Source organism: Carlito syrichta, unplaced genomic scaffold, assembly GCF_000164805.1.
Source record: "Carlito syrichta isolate Samal-C Ts95f unplaced genomic scaffold, Tarsius_syrichta-2.0.1 Scaffold304701, whole genome shotgun sequence".
Taxonomy (NCBI): Eukaryota; Metazoa; Chordata; class Mammalia; order Primates; family Tarsiidae; genus Carlito; species Carlito syrichta.
Window position 1 is genome coordinate 115341 of NW_007248797.1, and position 23265 is coordinate 138605.

Below are 23265 nucleotides of genomic sequence, written 5' to 3' on the forward strand. Positions count from 1 at the left end.
ATGTCCTATCATTATGGTGAAGCTGTCCAGGCAACCGTAACTTTATCCTCATTCTCAGGCAGGCCAGGTGAGCCCACACTCATTGGAAGCCAGTCACTGGTTAGAGAAAGAGAAGTGTATTAGGCATCCTGCATCCTGATGGGGTGCAACATCCGAGAGCATCATTCTGCTCCTACCCTTCACCTGGAGCCTGGTAGAATAGCCATGGTGTACACAGTACCATTGTCCTGCACTGGGGGCTGTGACTTCATTAACAAGGGCATCTTAGAAGCAGGGGTCACAGCTCCAGGAGACACCTCTGGTCAAGCTTCCTTCACCCTGGGCCTGACAGAAAGGCCCTTTGTCTAACTGCTTTTGGCATCAACAATCTGAACCCAGACACGAGCGCTCTCGTACTTTCTTTTGCCTTTGTTTTTCTTCATTTGCATACGTCTTTATTCTGTATCGCTGTGCTCCACCAACCTCTACCTTATCGCCCTTACCAGCTCAGTTCATTCCTATGTAAATATGATATGGCAGCTCACCCTCTAGGTGATGAATACCTTAGGCAGCAAGACCATCCGAATAAAGCTCAGGCCTATTCAGTGTAGGCTGTAGTTGGAGGGAATATACAAACCTCTGCCTTTTTAAACAAATAGGAATTTAACTGGAAGGTACTTGCCAGTGTGATTTGTTTTCGTTGTTCATGTATGAATAAATATTAAAATATAATCATCTGTTTATGCTGAGCCTGGGCTGAAATGCCTGTCACATTGCTATTCCTGTTTCTTCTCCTGCATGTAAATGTTTGCATGTTAATGCCACTTATTTCTATGTAAGCCTCTGTTTTCAGTTTTGAATATAATTTTGCTTTTTCATGACAGTAACCGCTTAGTAAACTGCACAATTGCAGCTAATGGAATTATTTTTATGATAACATTAACTTGGCATCAGACCAGGATAGAAGAGAAAACTGCCACCAAAAGGATATTATCACCCGGTGACTTGTCTTTAATTCATTGTCTATTTTATGAGTTGCAGTGCTGAGAGGGAGCTAACAGCCTGTTTCTCATGAACATATGTGGAAGCATTTTGTCAACTGTTAAGGAAGTTGCTGTTATTGTAATATGAAATTGTGCATATGCACGAGTTTTAAATAGTTCTCTCTTCTCTTTGTCTGTGGAAATATTGGTAAACATTTATTGAGTATTATGAGCTAGGCACTTTGTTAAATGCTGGGGACTCTGAAATTAGTAAGTCAGATGTCCTCAAGTATCGGCTGTGTAGTGTAGACATCAGCAATGTAGTGTAGACATGCATCTCAGCAAACAAATCCCAGTTCCGAGGGATAGGCAATGATCAGTGATACACCATCACAGTGAAGGCTTATAAATGGCCTTTAAATGACAGGTTTAAATGAAAGCCCAACCTTGGGAGGATCAGTAATTCTCAGAGGAGGTGATGTTTTAAACTAGATATTGAAAGGTATTTAAAAAGTCAGCCCATGGGAGAAAAGAGTCTTCCGAATTCTAAGGATAATGTATGTAATAGAGCTTCCAATTACTCCTGCTACTCTGAGGTACCGTTTATTAGGCCTCTCCTGTGTGCTCAGCCCCCACAGTGGCTGGGTTAAGGCTAGATTGTGAAATATCTTGAATACCAGATCCAGGAGCTTGATGTCACCATCTACCCAGGGGGATTTTATCATAGAGGTTACCCTTTATCCTCAGAGCACACAGTGAGTGCCCCAGTGAGTATACAAAATTATCCCTTGGGATCAAATACAAATGTTAAAATTTCTTTATGTATTCCAGATGAAGAAATTAAACTTTATAAAACTTAACTTGGAATAGTATATGGATATTATTTATAAACAAGTAAGCCTCTGTTGAGAGTCATGCTTAAAATGAAATAAGTTTTTTCTTCCTAGGAGCAGTTTGGAAACTGCTGCTTTTGGCAATGGGAAGACATTGAGATTCTAACGCAAGGGATCCATGTGATTAGCTTCACATTTTAGAAAGAGTCTTGGGGAAAGATGGTATAGAAAGAGAGAGATGGGAGATCAATGGTGAAGGTATTGTAATAATCCAGGCAAGAGTCTTGAAGTAAAGTAGTCCCAGTGGTGTTGGGGAAAGGCAGAAGATAAGGGTTTATAGATGGTGAAATTGCCAGAACCAATTAAATGTAGAAGTGAAATTGAAAGATAGGGCCAAGTCAGTTGAACTGACTTTGGGTTTTCTGGCCCGCTTAGCCTGGCGTTGCAGACCAGCGTGGTAAACACAGGTGAGTAGAGGGTTTTTATAGTGTGTTTAGTTTGGGACATAAAATGTTTGAGGTGTTTATTGGCATGGTCAGATGGGAATATACAGTTGGCAGTTAGATACAGATATGGAGTTCAGGAAACTGGAGAATAGAGATAGAGTTTTGGTAGAAATTGTTCCAATGAGGTATCTGAAGCTATAGGACATGGTAGTACTGTAAAACCCAGAATGGAACCAGGGAATTAACCCATTGAAGGGATGGGCAAAGGAAGGGTCCCACTGAAGGCTTGATCAGGGACACAGGAGAAGTAGGGAGGATTGTCATTTCCGGAACCAGGAAAGGGAGTGTTTCAAAGAGGGGTGTTGAGAATTTCAGCTGCTGCAGGGAGGTCATGGGATGGAAAACTGATCAGAGGCATGCTTTTTTGCACCTAAGAGGTCAATGGCAAATTAGCCAACTCTTTCCCAGAGCGTAGCATCTCCTTTGATATCCAGTCTGGAGGCCATCAGAGCAAGCAAAGAGGTCAGGGTTTGAAGGTCAATTGATTTCCCCTTATCTGCTTGTGAATCAACTACATTTGGATTGCCCTTTGCCAGGGTGTAATCCTAGTTTGGCTTCCCCTTGCCCATCCTTCAGGGTCTGGGCACACTTTCATAACCTGCGCACAGCAGAGTATAAGATGCTGGTCTTGTCCGCTTCCACATACCTTTAAATGACTTAATTTCTCAGAACAAGGCTCTCCTGTGCTGTAGGCATTTGAGGGAGGGCACAACATATTCATTCTCTTAAGTCGAAGCACAGCAGACAATTTACTTTGCTGATTAACTCCTTGTTAGGAGTCCGGGAGCTAGCTTGCTGGCAGAACACTTGTCTGAGTGCAAAAATGGTTGTTCTGTCAAACGCTGAGGCTGACAGTCCTCAGAGAATGACTTGGATAGGAGAGCAATTTGCTGAATAAATATGTAGATTTAGAAACTGTGTTTGCAAATCTCCCATAACTAAATATGAACATGCTGGATGAGAAGGGTCTAGTTTGCCAGGGGGGTGAAATTCACCACACTAACACAATTGTCAGGGACGTCGAGTAGAATTGGGATGATTAGATGTATTTTGTGATCCTTGTCAAATGCGCTTGAGGCAGGCATCACCCTCAAGTAGAATCTGTTTCCTTAGTAGAAAATAATAATGTAATGCTCACTTGTTGGGCTTGCTGCTTACTGTGTCTTTTGGGTGGAAGATTGAAAAGGACTTAGTTATGAGGCACATATGGTCACTGTCCTTCAATTGTCCTAAAACTTGCCTCTCTAGCTGTTGGATTTACTCTCCGAATGTAATCTGCTGCAGACACACATTGGTTTCTTTCATTCATTCATTTGCTCAGTAATCACTTTTGAGTCTTACTATTTGGCCAAGTTCTAGGCTAGGAAACTGTAGTAAACAAGAGAGATGTAATGTCTGTCACATGTTGCCCTTTGTAAGACTGGAAGAGACAGAAAAAGAAAGGAAGGAAGGAGGGAAGGAGGGAAGGAAGGAAGGAAGGGGGAGGGAGGGAGGGAGGGAGGGAGGAAACTAGGCACAATGGCTCATGCCTGTAATCCCAGCACTTTGGGAGGCAGAGGCGAGAGGATTGCCTGAGCCCAGGGACTTGCCGAGACCAGCATGGGCAACTTGGTAAGACTTTATCTCTACAATAAATCAAAAAATCAGCCAGGTGTGGTGGTGCACATCTATAGTTCCAGCTACTTGGAAGGCTGAGGCAGAAGGATCTCCTGAGTCCTGAACAGCAGATATCTGTGATCATGCCATTGCATTCCAGCCCGGGTGAAAAAGTGAGACCCCAACTCAAAAAGAAATAAAGAAAGAAAGAAACCAAATAGTCGCAAATGGTAATAAATGCCAGTAAAGGAAATGAGCAAGTGCATAACTGAGATAGGTGGTACCTCAGTGGTGACCAGAGGAGGCTTTGGAGGCAAACTGTCTAGGATTGCATTCCAGTGACTGTGTAACCTTGGGCAAGCTCTTTCGCCTCCAGACCTTAGTCTCGTTGTCTAAAGTGGGGATTACCACACAGTGTTACCATGAGGATTCTGAAGAAGTGACATGTAAATTGAGATGTGAAAGATGCAAATGAACACGCCGTGCAAGGGAGGATGCAAGAGCAAGTTCTCAAATGAGGATGAGGTTGAAATTTTTATAAAGTTAGAGAAAACTCGTGTGGTGTATTGAGGAAAGGGGAGGACAGGAGAAAGATGAATTTGGAGAGTGAGGCAGAGGTTACCACAAAGGATTCTAAGCATATTGCAGGGTCCTCAGAAGGCATTTAACTAAAAATGCTTGTATGTGAGATAACACACTATAATACTTAGATGGCAAGAAGGGTGGGTGTCATGTACCATATGGGTTTCATAACCCCCACAATCCTCTTTGATTACCTCGTGTAAGAGAAAAAGGACATAAACTGTCCATTCTTTAATTGGGATAGAGGATAGACATAGCCTGTGCTTTCTCAGTTAGTGAGGAATCCCTTGAGTTTCTGCAATTTCTCAGCTCTACTAAGCACTATTATTTCATAGTCACGTTAACTGTTTTTAAAAATCACTTAGGTTTCTGCCACCAAGAATTTTTTATTGCAATTCTGTACAGGTTTTTCTTGCCTTTTTAAAATTTTGAGTATATAATCACAGCCATTTCTCAATTATCTGTTAATGTATGGGACCCATATTACCCAAAGTGGCAGATGCTGTCAAAGTCATTTGATGCGATCATTAGAGTGCACTACGCAGAGGTACATTTTTGTGCACAGATGTACTTTTTCTTAGAAGAATGTTTTGCTGAAGTACAATCTGCTGGACTAAATGGTATTAATTATTTCTTCCTGATTTCTTATCAGATGGGCTTTCTTGGGGGGACAGTAAACCTGCATGTCTTGAGTACCGTATAGGTGAAAGAAGTGAAGAGGTACCCATAATTAAACATATTTTGGGAATAAAGCACAGATGATAATCCTATCATGCCAATGGATAAGAGTATCCTAAATAGCATGAGCCATAGCATTTTCTACTGCTGACCTCTCTCCCCTCGAAACACTTCTTCCCGTGGCTTCAGAAGCACAGAACTCTTTTTGTATTCCTCATACTTCTCAGACCACGCTGTCAGTTACTCTTTGGAGGTCTTAAATATGAATAGTCTTTTCCTCTCACTCAATTCCTACTCCCCACATGAATGCATCCACACCCTTTGCCTCAATTATCACTTCTGTGCAGATGACTCAGAAATCTAACGTGATCTCTTCACCCCATTTTGGATTCATATATCTGGTCTTTTACTTGACTGTCTCCTTTAGCATCTCAAAGGCCATTCAAAGTTAGCATGTCCAGACCAAACTCATGATGTGTCCATCTCACAGACCCACAGTCCAGCATGTAGCATGAGCAGAAAGAGAAACTTAACTCTTGACACCTTGTCATGTGATCCATACCCAGTCTCTACCTTTCCCCTCTTAATGCCTCTCAGTTCACCCACCTCTCTGTCTTTGCTACCAACTTCTTACTTCAAGTTCTCATTCTCTCTCATGTGAACTATTAGCTTTTTCCAATGGTCTTGCGACATCTGTTCTTGTCCTCCTAGAGTCTATTCTCTATAGGAATTTTGAAATTCCTAAATAGATAATGATAACATCTATAAATAGAGAAAGTTGTATACCTCCCTTTCTAATCCTAACTCCTGTTCTCCCTGTACTATACTACCTAGAATTCTATGTCAGTGTTAGATAGAAACGGTAAAATATATTGTGCTTGGATTTTTATTGTAAATACTTTTTATTAGTTTAAGGAAGTTGATAATGATGCTCATTATGAAGACATAATCGATTTTATTGTGATGACTGATGCTCTGAATTTATTTCTACCATCTTGGCTGTGCATCCTCTCTACTACCCTAATTTTTTGTCCTTTTTTCCCCCTTTCTTTCTCTTGAATTGCTTTCAAATTTCTCATTCACTTTTTCCTCATTACTAGTTTGAAAGTTACATTTTATATTCAATTCATCTTGGCTGTGCATCCTCTCCACTACCCTAATTTTTTGTCTTTTTTTCCCTTTCCTTCTCTGGATTGCTTTCAAATTTCTCATTCACTTTTTCCTCATTACTAGTTTGAAAGTTACATTTTATATTCAATTCTATTAGTGGCTACCTAGATATTTTATCATGCACATTAAACTTAATAAAGTCTAAAGTTAATATATTTAACATTCCTCTGCATAATAAAAGGATTTCAGAAAACTCTTACTTCTCTTTTAAATATTATGCAGTATTTTAGTTTTATTTTTTCTAAAAAGAAACTTTATACACTAGACATCATTCATGTTGTATTAAACAGATGGTATTTGTTTATGTTTTTACCAATAAAATTTTATAAACACTATTCTACTGTACACTTAAAAGTGGTTAAGATGGCACATTTTATATAATATGTTTTTTATCCACAATAAGTTTATCACTCCTCTTATTATCTTAGAACTTTTATATATATTTTCCTTCTTCTAGTAAATCTTTTGGAATTAACTTGAGTAAATTCTGCTGGTAAAATCTCTAATTCATGTATCTGATTGTATGCTAAAACTTGAAAGGAAGATTTTTAGATGTAGACTAATAGCTTATTTGTTTGTTTGTTTACTGTTGTTGTCTACCATTAAGGTTATTTACTGTCATTTCTTTATAAGCATTTTGTTTTTTCTCTCTGGTGGCTTTTAAGATAATCTCTTTAACTTCGATGGTCTGCAATTTCACCATGATGTACTGAAGAATGATTTTGTTTATACTGCTAGAAGGTAGCTTTTCTGGATTTTGAGTTTTGAATATTTAATACCAATTCCGAAACCAATTCTCATTCTTAACGTTTTACCATTTGCATTTCCCCCATATATTTTATTATTTTTCTGAAATGTCAGCCAATGAGTGTCAGGCTTTATTATATTCTCCAGGCAGATTTCATAAACTTTTTCATATTTTTTATCTTTATTGTTCTTTTGATTAATTTTGGCTACTTTCCTTAAACCTGTTTTCCAGGTCACCAATTTCCTTCTTTAGCTTTGTCTAATATGCTGTTTAACTCATTGACTTTTTTCTTTCAATCATTGTATTGTTTATTTTTAAAAAAATTATATTTAGTTATTTTTCATATCTGTCATTTAAAATTTTTTTTGCTTCTTAATGAAATTTTCAAACATCCTTTTTATAGTTTGAAGGATGTTAAATGTGTTGATTTTATATTTTTTGTTGTATAATTCCAGTAGAAGGAGTCTTTGTGGATTTGATTCTGCTGTCTCTGTTTTAGGTGGCCTGACTTCCTTGTGCATTTTGTTGTTATTATATCCTAAAGTTAATTTTCTCCAAAGAAAATCAGAGTTTCCTTCTTTTATTCACCTGGGGGCAATGGACCAGAGATCTCTTTAAGTTAAAATTTCTGTTTGTGGATGCATGCAAGGAACATGAATTTGCAGAACAACAACAACAACAAAACAAAAACAGGCGAAGATTGACTTGTGGTTAAGAATTCTCAGTGGAGACATGTTTTCTTTCTATACATAGCATCAAAGACTGGGTAGTTTCCTTACTGCTCCCTTTCATGCAATAAGCTTCTTTCTTTTCCTCCTTTATGAAGACAATCTAACAAAGTGGGAAACCACTTTATGTGAGGGTCTTCTGTAAATAGGCCCTGGGATTAATCTCATTTCTTCTCTTTCCCAATCAGCTATCAAAATCAAAGCTTAAGGACACCAGGGTTCAGCAGATCGGGCAGAGCTGGCTATATTGCTCTGAAGTACCCAGAGTCCCACTTTGTTTTGTGTCTGTCCTCTGTGAACTCCTTATATTTTTGGTGACTCATTTTAAAAATCCAGCTTCGATAGTCTTTTGTACTCAGAAGTTTTTCAGGATATTGTGTCCATGATACTGTCAGAATGGAAGTAGTTTTTTGGGTTTTTGAGTTGGGGTCTCACATTTTTGCCCAGACTGGAGTGCAGTGGTACAATCATGGCTTACTGCAGCCTTGACCTTCTGGGCTCAGGCAATCCTTCTGCCACCCACAGCCTTCCAAGTAGCTGAGACTACAGGTGCCTACCACCACACCCAGCTAATTTTTTGATATTTTGCATAGATGAGGTCAACCTCTGTTACCTAGACTGGACTCAAACTCCTGGGTTCAAGCCATCTTCCCACCTCAGCGTCCCAAAGTGCTGGGATTACAGGTGTGAGCCACTGCACCCAGCCAGAAGTACAATCTTTAAACGTTTTTCTACCCTGTAGCCAGAGAGATCTTTTCACAGTTCAAATGGGATCAGGTTACTCACCTTACTAAAATCCTCTCATTTCTTCTTATTCTTCTAAGGATGGAAACGAAACCTAATGTGGCCTGCAAGGGTCTGCTGATCTGGCCCCATGGCCCCATGGTCCCAATGGCCCCTCAGTCCCCTTTCACTTGACTTCCCCAGACTTTCTCCCCTCTGGATGAGGTGTGCTTCATTCATTCCCTCTGACTCCTTCAACTCTCTTCTGCTACAGAGGCTGTACACTTGCTGTTCCTGCATCCTGGAATGCCCTTTCCCCTCCTTCTCACCTAATTTTCTCTTACCTACCTCGAGATAAGTTGCTATGTCACCTCAGCTGTCACTTCCTCAGGGAACCTATCCCTGTATTTCCTAGCTAGATCAAATCTCCCTATATTACCTTTCTTATTGCCACATATATTGTCTTTGAAGTACATTTCACAGTTGCTGGTTGGGTGTTGATTTTTACTTCTCCTTATATATTCCTTAATAGCACAGTGAGTGGCACATTGTCAGTACTCAACAAAATTGTGTTAGTTCAATAAATTGTCTTATGGAAACCCTAAATATACCTGCTTGAGCCAGGTATAAGCTTCCCTTCTCCGAGAATTTAGAGAGTTCATTATGTTTTGGTTTTTCTTTTCCTCATCCCTCATGACTTGCTTCCTGGGGTAACTTTGCTTTCTTCACTAGTTTCACATCAGGTGTGCACAGCTGAGTCTGCGAGGTCTGGGTACTAAAATGCAGCCCTGGATTTTAAAGCTCGCCTGTTTGGATCAGGGGCCCCTCTTGTTTTTATCAACATTTCATCCTCAAATTTGATTTAATGTAATAATCTAGTGCCTCTGTATTAAAAGAAATGTTAGAATGTGGCCTCTCCTAAACCCTGGAAGTCAGCAAGAGCGTGTTGAGGCCTGTACACTGACTGCACTGTATATAACTCTAGTCGACTGCATGTACTACGTGCTCTGCTTTTCTGAGCCTGGGCTTTGACCGTTGTTTTTCCACTTTGGGAGGCTTCTGTGGTACAGCAGGAAAGGGTGCCTTGCAGCAAGGTCACATGTAATCTCAGAGCCTGGAAGCCTAAAGATGGTAAACAGCTTTCCACTACGCAGGTGTTTCTCAACTTTTATAGACTTGCTCTTAGAGCCTACAGCTTCTAAAAGGCCTTTAACTCAGTATTTATTCTTCTTTCCATTCAGCAACAACGCATTAAGTACCTGTTCCAGACATACTAGGCTGGAAGACTTGGTTTCTGCTTTTAAGGACCTGAGTTGATAATACAAGTTTCTGTCTATTTCAAAATGAGTTGAAATATTTGTCTAGTGGTAGAGGTTTGGTTTGTATTGACAATCAAGTGCTTATTCAACACATATTTATTGAGGAGGCCATTATGCTAGGTACTGGAAATATAATAGTGAATTAGACTAGCCCAAGCATGGTGGCTCACGCCTGTAATCCCAGCACTTTGGGAGGCTGAGGTGGGAGGATTGCTTGAGGATAGGAGTTTAAGACCAGCCTAGGCAACATAGCAAGACCTTCTTTCTACAGGAAAAAAAAAAAAATTAGCCCAGCGTAGGGGTGCTGTAGTCCCCTTGAGAGAACAAGGCAAGGCGGGAGGATTGCTTGAGCCCAGGTGGTCAAAGCTATGGTGAACTGTTATCATGTTACTGTGCTCCAGCCTGGGTGAGAGTGAGACTCAAAACAAAAGCAAACCAATGAAATTGGATAGACTAGTTTTCATGGACTTTTAGGTCTAGTTGGGCAGAATCACTCAGCAGATAATTGTGTGGGTGCATGTAAAATCAAGAGGAATGTATGGGAGGTGCCCTGGGAGCATGTCAGAAGGTCAACTTTCATCCTGGACTCGGGAGGCTTCTCTATCCTGGACTCGGGAGGCTTCTCTGATCTGTGAACTGGACACTGAGTAGGAGTTGGCAGATGAAGAGGAGGAGAGTGTAGATGGTGAAAATAAAGCCAGAGGGAGCTCCCTGGGATAGGAGGAAGCTCGACCCAATAGAACTTTGGAAAGACTATGGTGGCTGGAACTTAGTGACCAAAGCACAGAGTGGCTGGAGATTGCCTGGAGAGGTAGGAAGGGGCAGATCTTGAAGTGCCTTAAGTGTTGGACCACAGTATCTAGACATTATCGTAGGGAAATGGAGAGCTATGATATTGTGAAATATATATTCGGTCTTCAACTCCTTTTCCAGGCATACGATTCTTAAAATCCTTAGACTCTCTGCAAAGAGATGTTTTTTTGTTGACAGAGGGCTGGCAGTTCCTAGGTGGCTTCAGGATGAGGCTAGTCACCCGAAAGGCCAAGGAATGATGAGAGAGTTGAGGCTTTCAGTCCCACCCCACAATATCCCAGCTGGGGAGAAGGACTGAAGGTTGAGTTGCTCACCAGTGGTTTGTGATGAAATCAACCATGCCTATGTAATGAGGCCTCCATAAACACTCGAAAGGAAGGACTTGGTTTGAAGAACTCCCAGATAACTAAACCTATGGAGCTTCCTGGAGAGGGGCGTGACAGGAGAGACTGGAGTGAGGGACTCCTTGTCCTTTCCTCCTACCTGCATCTTTTGTAATAAATATCCTTTCTAATAAACAGGTAAACGTATTTCTCTGAGTTCTGTGAGAAGTTATAGCAAATTAAACCCAAGGAGGCGGTCAGGGGAACCCCAATTTATAGCCAGTTGGTCAGAGGCACAGGTAAAACAACCTGACGCTTGCGGTTGCCATTGGAAGTGGGTGGGCAGTCTTGGGAGCTGAGCCCTCACTTGTGGGATCTGATGTTATCTCCAGGTACATAATGTGGGGATTGAGTTGAATTGGAGGACACCCAGCTGGTGTCCACTGCAGAACTGATTGCTTGCTTAGCGTGTGTGGAGAAACTGTCACACATTTGGTCACAGACGTCTTCTGCATGAATTGTTGTGGTACGAGAGCAGAGGGAACACAGTTTGTGTTTTTCCACTTAGGAGCTATTAAAGGATTTTAAACAGGAAGATGCTATGATCACATTTGTGTCTTTAGCGATTTCTCTGACCATTGTGTAGAAACTGGATTGAAAGGGGGTAAAAGAGAGGGAGGGGGCACTGGATCAGAGACCCCCACAAGGGAGAAGGGATGGAGACTTGGGCCTTGGTGCTGCTGATGAAGACGGAGAGGGGTAAACAACTTGGGGGGCGAAATTAGTGGGCGCTGATGACTGAATTACATTATTACATTTAAGTTCTTCCAAATCCGTCCCTTCTTATCCTGGGGCTCTGTTTTGGGCAACTGTGGGGCTATAGACAGTGCTTGGAAACTAGAGGGTGAGCAGGCTTGGTCTTGGACAATGCCATGTTCTATCCTGTCTTTTTGGCAATAGAAGCTGCATGGGAATCTTGGAGGTTTACCTGGATGGAAAATAGTTCACATAAAGATGAGGGAACTGGGGCCCAGAGTGGAGTGATCTGCTAAAAGGTCTCAACCTCATGAATGCTGGCATCTGGTTGCCTCCTTGAATTGGACCCTTGCTCCTTCTATCACACTGCCCTCTGCTGACAGCCAAGCAGGCCCTCAGCCATCCTGTGCGTGGAGGTCTCCAGTGAGGCAAACCTCCGTGTATTTGAACTCCACACTTCCTCAGGTCTTCCCAAATTTCAAAACAAAGAACTTTGCCGCACATGCATTTTTAAAACGGGCTCCAGGAGTAAGGAAAATGTTAAAAATTCTATTTAAGTACACGCACTAAATGTCAGGGCTCTCAGTGGAAGAGCAGGAAGCCTGGGGTTAATTATCCTTCTCAGGGAGTCACAGAATCAAAGGATAAAGTTCGATGCTTTTGGCATGACCACAGTTTAGAGTAATAATTACTTGGTATTTCTTGAGCAGTTGTCTCTCTAGCTGCAGTCTATGCTAGAAACCAAGCGGTAGGTGAAAAATCAGCATCAAGATTTTGTAATTGTGGAGGTAAAACTGACTCTAGTTGTCTATGACCTTGAGTTAGATTCCCTGGCCCCAACCCTAGTTCCCACACGAGCGTAGTAAAATTTAGGAAAGGCTTTGGGGGAAGAGTTTGTTGTGGGAAGGGGCTAGAAAGCAAGAAACATTGACCCCAAGAAAAAGTAGACCTTTCTACTTTTTTTAAAAATTAAATGCAGGCCAGGTGTGGTAGCTCACGAGCCTGTAATCCCAGCATTTTGGAAGACTGAGGCCAGAGAATTGTTTGAGCCCTAGAGTTTGATACCAGCCTGGGCAACATCAGAGTGAGACCTTGTCTTTACAAAAAAAAAAAAAATTAGCCGGACATAGAGGTGCTTGTCCCTGCTATCAGCTACTTAGAAGACTGAGGTGGAAGGATCACTTGAACCCAGGAGGTCAAGACTGCAGTAAACTGTGACCATGCCACTCTTTCTTTCATTTCTTCTATCCTGGGTGACAGGCTAGAAGAAAAATAAATAAATAAAAGTAAATGTTATACTTACTTGATTAAAAAATCAGAATTTTATAATAAATGTGTATAAAGTAAATGCATCATATACAATCTCTTTCCAAGAAGTAATTAAATTAGCAAGTTAATATATATAGCTCTCCAGATTTTATTAGTATTCTGCAACCTAATTTTTTTCTGTTATCACTTAATATATCATGGAAATCTCCTAGAATATTTTTAAAAACAAAAGGAAGAAATGGTAAGAGAAGCATTCAATCCTAATTTCTTCTTGACACTGAAACTTTTAGACCAACTGGGCCACAGAGAAGGAACTGGAAAGACTGCTGAACATTAGCTTCTCTTTCAGGTAGATGATGCAATCTGCACTTCTCTCTATGAGAGAGATTGGTTCTCTCTATGTCTTGAAAGCCTGAAAGAGAGAGAAAGACAGAAAGGAAAAAAAAAGATAGCGTGAGAGTATGTGTGTTTCTTTCTATCCTTAGGATCATTGTTTTGGGAACATTCAATTTCTAATTATATTGGAAGGAAAAAGCATCCAAAGTACCATTTTTCATGCTAATGGAGAAATTTGCTTTAGTGCAGAATTATGCAACTTAGTTCTTTGTGCCAAATTACATAAAGTCTGTAGTTACTCTGAGTAAAATGAAGGATGGCACAGGGGACACATCACACACTATTCATAACTTAAAGTTCTTTTCAAGGCTTTTGCCTGCATCTGATTACCTGCTTACTATTAATTTATTACACAGGGTTGCCATATTTTAAATGTAAAGTGAATGTTTTAGATGGATTGTTTTTCTTTCATTTCTTCCATATTGTTAACTTCTTTTTTTTTCTTTCATGTAGGCTGTTTACACTTCTATCTGAGGCCGTTTTTCTTTAGTGATTGCATTAATTTTTATGTGTTCATTCTAGACATTTTTCAAAATGGGATCCCCACATATTGAGTTTGTCTTCTTTCCTCTTGTCCACAAATCATTCTTCTCTGGTTATTTGTAGGAAGAAGTCTGTTTAGTGAAACTCCTCTGCAGTTTGCCTTCAGGGGTGATCCCACCTCAAATGTCAGATTCTGGAAAAGTTACAGCTCAACAGAAATAATCTTGTCATTGACAAAAGTACTGGCACCAGGAGCTGATCTGAGCCCTGCCTGTTGGCTGCTGGGGATAGTCAATGAAGGGAAGCCTGCACAGTGGCCTCTGTGGCCACTAGAACTGCTTGACAGTTTACACTAGCATCACTGTAGTCATGCTAACCCTTTCTTACATATTCCCTTTCTTGTAGGGTATTGCTCTTTCTATTCTGACAGAACAAATGTTTGCATTTCTCTGGTCACTGTTGGGTGAGATATCTAATTGCAGGATCATTGCACCAAAATTCCATGTTGTAATCTGTATTTTACTTCAGATTCATAGACTTTGGTGGTGGGGGAAGAGGCGAGAATGATGATAGTGACCATACAGGGAAGAGGTGACTGGGAAGGGAAACTTCTCTTTCACGAGCCCTTTCCATGTCTATTGAATTGACTTAAAGATGCCTGTCCGGTGCACTGAGGAGTCTTGCTCTATGAGTAGGATAAATAAATGAAAGGATGATCTTCAGACAGACCTAGCCACTGGTTTAGATGCAATTACTCTTGGTTCCAGGTTGGGGGATGGAAAAGGAGAGAATATATTTGACTCCTTGGCTCTTATCTTGAAGTATTGTGATTTTCCAAGAGTAATTACTCTTCTGAAGTCAGAAAAGACTTAGTGGTTCATTTTGTGGAGTCACTAACTTACACTTACCCAAATAAAGCACATGATTGACTCAGGGGAAGGAACACCAGTCAAATCACCTTGGATTTAGAACTTGAATAGAAAGGCTTGAGCCAGCCTTCCAGCTTCCCTCCAACTGTCTCGTATCACATCCTTTGGACAATGTTGCCTCCCTACCCACTTCTTTGCTCTTGGCCCTGGCAATTGGCTATTACTTTACTCTGTTCCCCCGAGGCAGTGTTGCCTAGTGGTCAAAGGGCTGAAACTTGGAACCAGACACTCTTGGACTCATATTCTGGCTATGCCATTTGTTAATTGAATGGTCTTGAGCGAATTATGCAACCCAGTTGAGCCTCAGTTTCCTTATTCATCTATTCGTGGTAACACCTACATCTCAGGGCTGCTGTATGGACCGAAAGAACAGATATTTACAAAACACTTAGCATAGTCCTGATGCAGAGGCAGGTACATCATAAGTAGCAGCTATAGCAGTTTTTATAGTAAAGGCAATAAGAATAAAGACTGCATTGCAAAAGATGACTATTAATACTATCCTTGAGATTTTTTGTGGGTGCTTTAGAATTAGCAGAGTACAATGAGTGCTGGGTTCCTAAGACATTTCTGTAGAGTCATATTGAGGGTATTGAGGTTCATTTATCCAATAATTTATCATTTGTGGATGCATTTGTTTATAACTCAATTTTGAAGTTCTAGGCCTATTACTAGACATGCAATAAGGCCAAGACAGCCTTGATCTCTGTCTGCAGGAAGCTTATACTTTAGTGGAGAAGATAAGCGAATAAGTAAAGATAAAGAAAGAAGCATTTTGGTAAGGATGTCTCTGCTGCTATGCCAGTCGGAATTAATAGTGTGTGGAGTGTATATCATTCATCCAAGGAAATTCACTAAATAAGTGACTTTCCTTCTACAGTATCCCTTAGTGCCTGGTGTCATATTTAAGGGACACAATGGTATCTTGACTTGTGTGACAAGATAACAGAAGGATATGGTGATCTCATTATTTGAGTAACTTTGCTCAGTTCCCTATAAATAAGATCATGAAATCATTTAAACCAGAGTTTTCATTTTTAAAAGCTTTTAATTAATCTAGTCTTGCTCCCAGGCTCTTGTGAAACAGATCAGGTGTGTATGTCTCGCCAAGAGCAAATTTAGGCACAGATGTGACCAGGTGAGGAAGACAGAGGGGTTCTGGGATCCAGGGCTAATTCTGCATTTTTGGGGCTGTTGGGGAGGAAGGAAGAAGGTGAAGAGGACAGACTGTGGTGGGTGGTGGCATGGGAGGGTGGATACTGAGGGCGGACAGGTGCCACCAAACAGGTGGCAAAGCTGTGGTTGGTGTCAGCCAGAGCCCTGACTCCTTCTGGGCTTCACTTCTCCTTGTCTATGCCTTTTGGAACTTTTTTTTTTCTTATGTAAAATATAGACAACAATAACCCTTGTCAAATAAGCTAATCCGTGTGAAGAATTTAGCACAGTGCCTGACCTTTAGGAAGTATTGTCAGTCATAATATTAAACTTGTATTATCCAGTTTTCCTTATACTACGATTATCAGTGATTTTCTGCTGCCTGCCTCCTAAGTTATTTAACTCATGTTTATGTTCAAAGCAGTGCCTGGCACCTAGCAGGTGCCCAGTAAATGTTAGTTGTCTTTAGGAAGATGCTAGTTTCTTTTCCCTTAAGGATCAGGAAGCAGGCTGGGCACGGTGGCTCAGCCTGTAATCCCAGCACTTTGGGAGGCTGAGGCGGGAGGATTGCCTGAGCCTGCGGATTTGAGACCAGCCTGGGTAACTTGGTGAGACCTTGTCTCTACAATAAATCTCAAGAAAAAAACTAGCCAGACATGGTGGCATGCATCTGTATTTCTAGCTACTTGCAAGGCTGAGGTGGAAGGATCGCCTAAGTCCAGCAGGTGGAAGCTGCGGTGGCCATGAGTATGCTGTTGCACTCCAGCCTGGGTGACAAGAGTGAGACTCTAACTCAAAAAAAAAAATTCAGGAAGCAAAAAGAGGAGGATCTGTAAGAAAAATTGAAGATGAGGTAATAATAGCAGACATTTATTGTTGACTATATGCCAAACACTGTGCTTATGGCATTACATGCATTATTTGATCTTACAGCAACTTATGGGACTAATACCATTTTACTAATATGAAAATGGAGTCTTAGAGAGATTCAATAACTTAGCCAAGGTCACCTAATTCACAAGTGACAGAGCAGGGTTTGGAATCCAGGCAGTGCCACCTAAACCTCTCCATTGCCTCAAAGTGGCAGGAAAGGTATCAGGGGAGATGGATACCTGGCTCCATCCATCCCTGGCTTCTAAAGCAAATCTTCCCATTTGCTCTGCAGAGCTTTGGTTAGATTCTGCTCCCCTGGACAACAAGCCTAAGGTTAACATCTCAGTTTTAGGTTGAGGCTGAATGTACCTGCATGGAAGAGGTGGCGCAAAGCTTTGTACACACCATATGTGGCTCCGTTTACATTTAGTGAGTGCTCAGCTGTGCACAGTGTCTTCTTAATGAATCACATGCTGGCCGAACAGTTCTATATTTATCCGAGCCTGGGGATCCAAAGTTCTGGCTGTGGCCAGACTTGCATGCCCCAGAATAGTGCCTCTCAGGCTGTTCCAGTTTTCCTGTGGTCGGGACTAAGGGTCCTTCAATAATTTGTTTCCTGGCATAATCAGTTGGTTTCCAAAGTTATCTTTCCAGGCATCCTAGGCCAGGAAAAAATGTTTACCTACCGAAGCCATCACAGGGACCAAGCACTGAAGAAGGTTCTGGAAGCTATGCCTGCTGTGCCCTTGACTTCAAGGCCCTGTTTCAAGCATCACAGATAGATGAGGCATTGTTATTTTCCTTTGAAACTTCTCAGGGGAGGTCTCCCCAAGCTTACTTGCCCCACTATCTTCAGGTTATTTCTTCCATATAATCTAAAACTCTTACAGTTTTAAAAAAATCTGCAGTCAAGTCTTATTTGAAATATATATTTTACAGCTGGACACAGTGGTGCACATTTGTAGTCCCAATTGCTTGAGAGGCTGAGGCAGGAGAATTGCTTGAGGCTAGCTTAAGATCAGCCTGGGCAACATAGCAAGACCTTGTCTCTACAAAAACAATTTTTTAAATTGATCAAATGTGATGGCCTATACCTGTTGTAGTTCCAGCTGCTTGGGGGCTGAGTTGGGAGAAGTACTTAAGGGCAGGAGTTTGAGACTAGTATGGACAACATAGTGAGACACATTTCTGCAAACATTTTTTAAAAATTAGTCAAATGTTGTGGCATACACCTACTTATTTACACTCAGATCAGAGAGTTTGCCAGTTTGCCAATATAATCACTTCTGTGCTTGGGAATCAACAACAATAATAATTGCCAGTGTTTACATAACACTAATTAAATGCCAGTTACAATATTAAGTACTTGAAAGTTGTTATCTCATTTTTTTCACCTCAAAATAAACCCTTGAGTGAGCATTATAGCTCTCTTTAATCAACAAGGAAAGTAAGATTTTAGAAAAGTAATTTGCTGAGGCCACACAGCCAGTCTATGGTGGAGTCTAGCTTGATAGCAAAATCCTTCACACTAACTTTTTCTTTACTTTCTTCCTTTCAACTGTAGTCATGACCTCTGATTCTTCTTCCTATTCCCAGCCATTCACTGGCTTAAAAATAAATTGTGTGTGTGTGTGTATGTGTGTGTGTGTGTGTGTGTGTGTGTGTGTGTGTATGTGTATATTTTTCTCATTTACCAGCTGGATTAATTTTCACCCTTTATAAATTTAGGCAGATGAAAGACTGTATCTTCATCCCTGGACTTGCGTGTGGTGTTAAGGTACTTAACTTGTGATGGGAGTAGCAGGGAAAGGGTTGGATTCCCACTGAGGCATAGGCCCTGGTCGTGGTTTTGTGTCATCTGCCTTCCCCTGCTGGATTCTCAGAGCATGGAAGAAGAATACCTGTTCTGGTTGAGCTGTACCACTGGTACAGCTTGTGACCTAGAACAAATCACATCTCTTTCTGTGGAAATCAAATTCCATTTCCTACAAAGTTTATAGTTGAGTGCAGAGCCTTGACTTGGTCTTATAGTCTAAAAAAGTCTCTTTTCCTTCCCACCTCAGTTAAGTAATATTTAAAAGATGGTGATGCCAAGTCACGTCCCCATTCTGGCTCTGTCTCTTCATCTGTCCAATGAGAGCATGGACTAAGTGCTCAATGGGCTCCCCAACAGATCTTGGTTTAGAACCCCGAGAAGCTGCAGGAAGAAGCTCGTTCCACTATTCCAAGTTCTCACTAGAGAGAGGTTGCAATGAAACCAATCAGGGCAAGCCTAAGCAAAACAGGGAGTTTAATTGTATATATATATATCTTGTAAAATCCAAAAAGATTTAAATAATCAGACACAGGGAAGTTGGGAACCCCTGGAGTATTGTCATTGAGATGACTCCCAACAAAGCCTGTTTTTATGTCTCTTTGTTAAAAATGACAAATTCCAGTGGGACAACTGCCATGGAGACGTGCAGTTATGGAGGGTGGCGGTGGGCAGGTCAATCAGCAGGAAAGTGTTGTGGAGGCCACCTGTGTGGGTGGAGCAGGTGGTTCCCAGGAGGACGGGCAGAAACACACACATACACACACACACACACACACACACTTTACACAGAAAGAGCCCACGAGAATGTAACATGTATGTATAACAGGGTGGGCAGGTTCAGTACTTTAGACCAGTATCAATGATGGTGATGAAATTTACTAGTGGAAAGAGTAACATTTCAAGGCAAAAGACTTGAGGGATGGACCATGCTTTAGGTAGAGTCCTTGGCCTTGGGCACAAAGAAAAACAGCGCCATCTCACGGGGAGACCGACCACCAGCATATTGGAATCAATCTTCCCTTCTCTGCCTGAAGCAGCCTGGGACACTCTGGCCCCATCATATACACCTTGATGGCATTTGAGCACATTCCAACCTCTTGAGAGTTTTCCATTTCCTTCTCTGAGGAGTGGAGATGATAGCAATAATATCATCCCACTCCAGTTAATGACAGCAGGACAGCAGCTCACCTGCCCTGGGGTCAGGGACTGCGCTCAGCACTTTGTGTGTTAGTTGGTCCTTGCAGTCCTTGGACACAGTACTATGATGGCCTGCACCTTGCCAACAAGAAGCCAAGACTTGTGGAAACCAAGAGGGGTGGTAAAGGGCAGAACCAAGCAGTGTGAGAGGACAGACTCAGGAGCCCCCTCCCGTCAGACCTGAGTTCTGGCTCTGACATTGCTGGTGTGGCGTTCTCGGGTGTGCTGCTTATGCTTCATTAACTTGTAAAATGGGCATAATGGTAGGGCCTGCTTTGAGGTGAGGTTGTGAGGAGTAAGCAATTTAACACACGTACGTGAAGAGGGGCATAGTGATGCTCTGTTATGGTTGCTATTGTCAATAAAGTGTCCACCTTGAGGAGTGGGAATTTGAACCCAGAGCCGACTGACTTGGAATACATACTCTACGGCAAATACCTCTGTGGCAGCAGGGCAAAAAGGTTCAGGAGGGAGTGGGGAGAAGAGTGAGCTGCACCTCAGGGCTCCTGGCTCCTCTCATAGTTTTGTCTCTGTGACCTTGAACCAGATACCCAGAAAGTCATCAACAGTTGCTGGGTCCTGTAACCAACTAGAACATTCCCACTGGCTTCCCTTTCACTTCTTTTTTTTTTTGAGTCGGAGTCTCACTCTGTCTCCCAGACTGGTGTCTCCCGGCCACTGCAGCCTCGACCTGCTGGGCTCTGGCGATCCTTCCACCTCAGCCTTCCAAGTAGCTGGAATTACGGGCATGCGCTACCATGCCCGGCTGATTTTTTGATTTATTGTAGAGATGAGGTCTCGCTGCCCAGGCAGGTCTCGAACCCGCGGGCTCAGGCAATCCCCTCACCTCAGCCTCCCAAAGGCGTGGGATTACAGGCTGAGCCACTGAGCCCGGCTCCTTTCACTTCTTACTTCAGAGAGAGGCTAGTTAGGAAAAGATGGAGAGAAAGAGAGGTACAAAGTGACTAAGACAAAGAGTGACAGAATCACAGAGAGCGAGAAGCAGAGATAAAGACATAGAGACCTACAGAAAGAAAGAGAGAGGTTAATACTCAAGGAGGTACACAGAAGAGACACTCACTTGGAGCCAGAGAAACAAAACAGAAAGAAGAGGAAGGAAGGGTGAGAGGATGGTGGAGACTTAGTGGAGACAGTGCTCAGGTGGGCCGTGACTGGCGGGCCTGTTCTGTGGCTGATGAGCAAACAAACCTGTTAAGTGTGTCAGGACTTTATCTGAGGAAACCACCTTTACCCATGCCCCGGCGCTCTGAGGTGTTCTGAGCCTGCAGGGCTGTGACAGGAGGGACTCTTTATCTGAGTTGGAGACAGGAGCGCTCTTCTGTGTACTTCACACTGGATGCCACAGATTAGGCCACGGATATATCACGGTTGCTGACAAAAGCTTGTTTGGAAAAGCCTTGGGCTGAACAACACTCCTGAGACTGGGGAAGGGGGTGATAAGACTCAGAACTGGAGACAGTCTTTATATTAGGGGATGGTTCTACGTGACATTACACATGTACATGAGTAGGCATTGAAAGTCTCTGGGAGGAAACATATCCACATGTTGGCAATAGCCGATCTCCCTGGTTGGATTAATGAGGAGTCTCTAAGTTATGCATTTTTCTCCTGCTCCTCCTTTTCCTCCTCCTCCTCCTTCTTTTTTGAGACAGAGTCTTACTCTGTTGCCCAGGCTGGAGTGCAGTAGTGCAATCACTCTTACCACAGCTTCAACCTCTTGGGCTCAGGTAATCCTCCCAGGCTCCACCTCAGCCTCCTGAGTAGTTGGGACTACAGATTTCCCAGCTAATTTTTTGCTTTTTTTGTAGAGACAAGATCTCACTATGTTGCCCAGGCTAGTCTCAAAGTCCTAGGCTCAAGCAATCCTTCCGCCTTGGCCTCCCAAAGTGCTGGGATTGCAGGCGTGAGCCACCGCGCCTGGCCCAAGTTATATATTTCTATCGGGTTTTTTACAATAACAGTACAGCTTTATTTAACAATAACAGTTTTTTTTTTTTAAAAAAAGTAACAGTATAAGGTCTCTATAATCAGAGGAACAAAGTTTAAATAGGGTAATAAGAACATTCCTGAGATGAGGGGTCAGGAAAGTCACTGGCCCCTGACGTAGGACAGACTCTCAATACTCATCTGACAAGCAGGCAATGGATATGTGAAAATCTATATGAAAATATTTCTCCTTGATGTTTTCAAGAGACTTTGAACATCTGATGACCACAATCTCCCCTTTGATTCTTACAGAAGGGTGAAATTATTAATGTCCCCTCAGCTCAGACAAATTTCCTTCCTTTGAGGGTTCTCAGGGTTTAAAAAAAGATCGAAGGGGGCACATACACTGTATTCTGTATTCGTTGGCAGGTTTCTGTCTGGGGTGGTGGCTAGGAGGCTCGTTCCACAGTGAATTATGCATGTGACAACTGCAGAACCCACTCCTGCTTCCTTAAGTCCCCACCTCCCACCCCCTTTCCTTTTAAATTTTAAATGAAGGTTGTGGCTGGCACACACTTTCAAAGGCTCTGCCTGTTGGCTTGAGAAATGACCCAGATGTATCTTTTTGCAGGCTTTATGAAGGCAAGGAACAGATGGAGTTTGAAGAATCCATGAGGCGGCTCTTTGAATCTATCAACAACCTGATGAAAAGTCAATATAAAACCACCATCCTTCTGCAGGTTGGTTTACACCATAGTAAAATCTGTCTTTTCCTTGATCATCCAATAAATAACTGCATGCTGAGATAACGCCTACTTTTGCTTAAATATGCAACCTTGTCTTAATTGAAGGCCTGGGCTTGGCCACATGGTTTAAGAATCAAGATGTCTAAAGCCTCCTCTGAGCAAGAGAAAGCATGTTTACTGTTGTAGTACCTTCTTTTAAAATAACTCTGAAGCTTTTGTTACCTGGAAGGAAAAAAGTCGAAACAGATCTGCTTTTGATGGTGAGAATAGTTAAGGTGGCAGTCTCATAAACTGAGGCTTCAGTAGTTCATGTTTTATTTTTGATACCATAAACTCAGTTTCTTTTTTTGCGATTAACAAGGTCTCCTCAAAAAACAAGAGGCGCTTTGGAGAGAATGGGTCCTCTAATGCTTGGTTCATGATGCTTATCTGCAAAGTCTGTAAATCTTGGAGAAACCTTGAGGCCTAGCCCTGTGTTTGGGAAAGAACTTAGCAACACAGAGTGTGAATGAAGAGGCTGTTTTGGGAAGACTTCAGAACTTTCACAGAACTTTCGCAAGCACAGGGCTAATGGTAGGGGGGCTACCTGATGTGTCCTGAATAAGTAAAACCCAAACACATTTATCTGAATCAATGAGTTTCATGCAGATTGCTGCTTTTTAAAAAAAAAATCGACATTATTCTTTTTTTTTTTTTTTTTTGAGTTGGAGTCTCACA

At 41.9% G+C, this 23265-nt stretch overlaps 1 protein-coding gene across 1 annotated transcript in view; it reads left to right on the top strand.

The window, feature by feature from the left end:
• Positions 1–23265, top strand: part of LOC103263014 (dedicator of cytokinesis protein 2-like) — a 298126-nt gene that overhangs the window by 92441 nt on the left and 182420 nt on the right. Inside the window, exon 23 of the mRNA XM_008060687.2 lies at positions 22434–22542. Coding sequence (XP_008058878.2) covers positions 22434–22542 — 109 coding nt within the window. The remainder of the gene's footprint in view (positions 1–22433; positions 22543–23265) is intronic.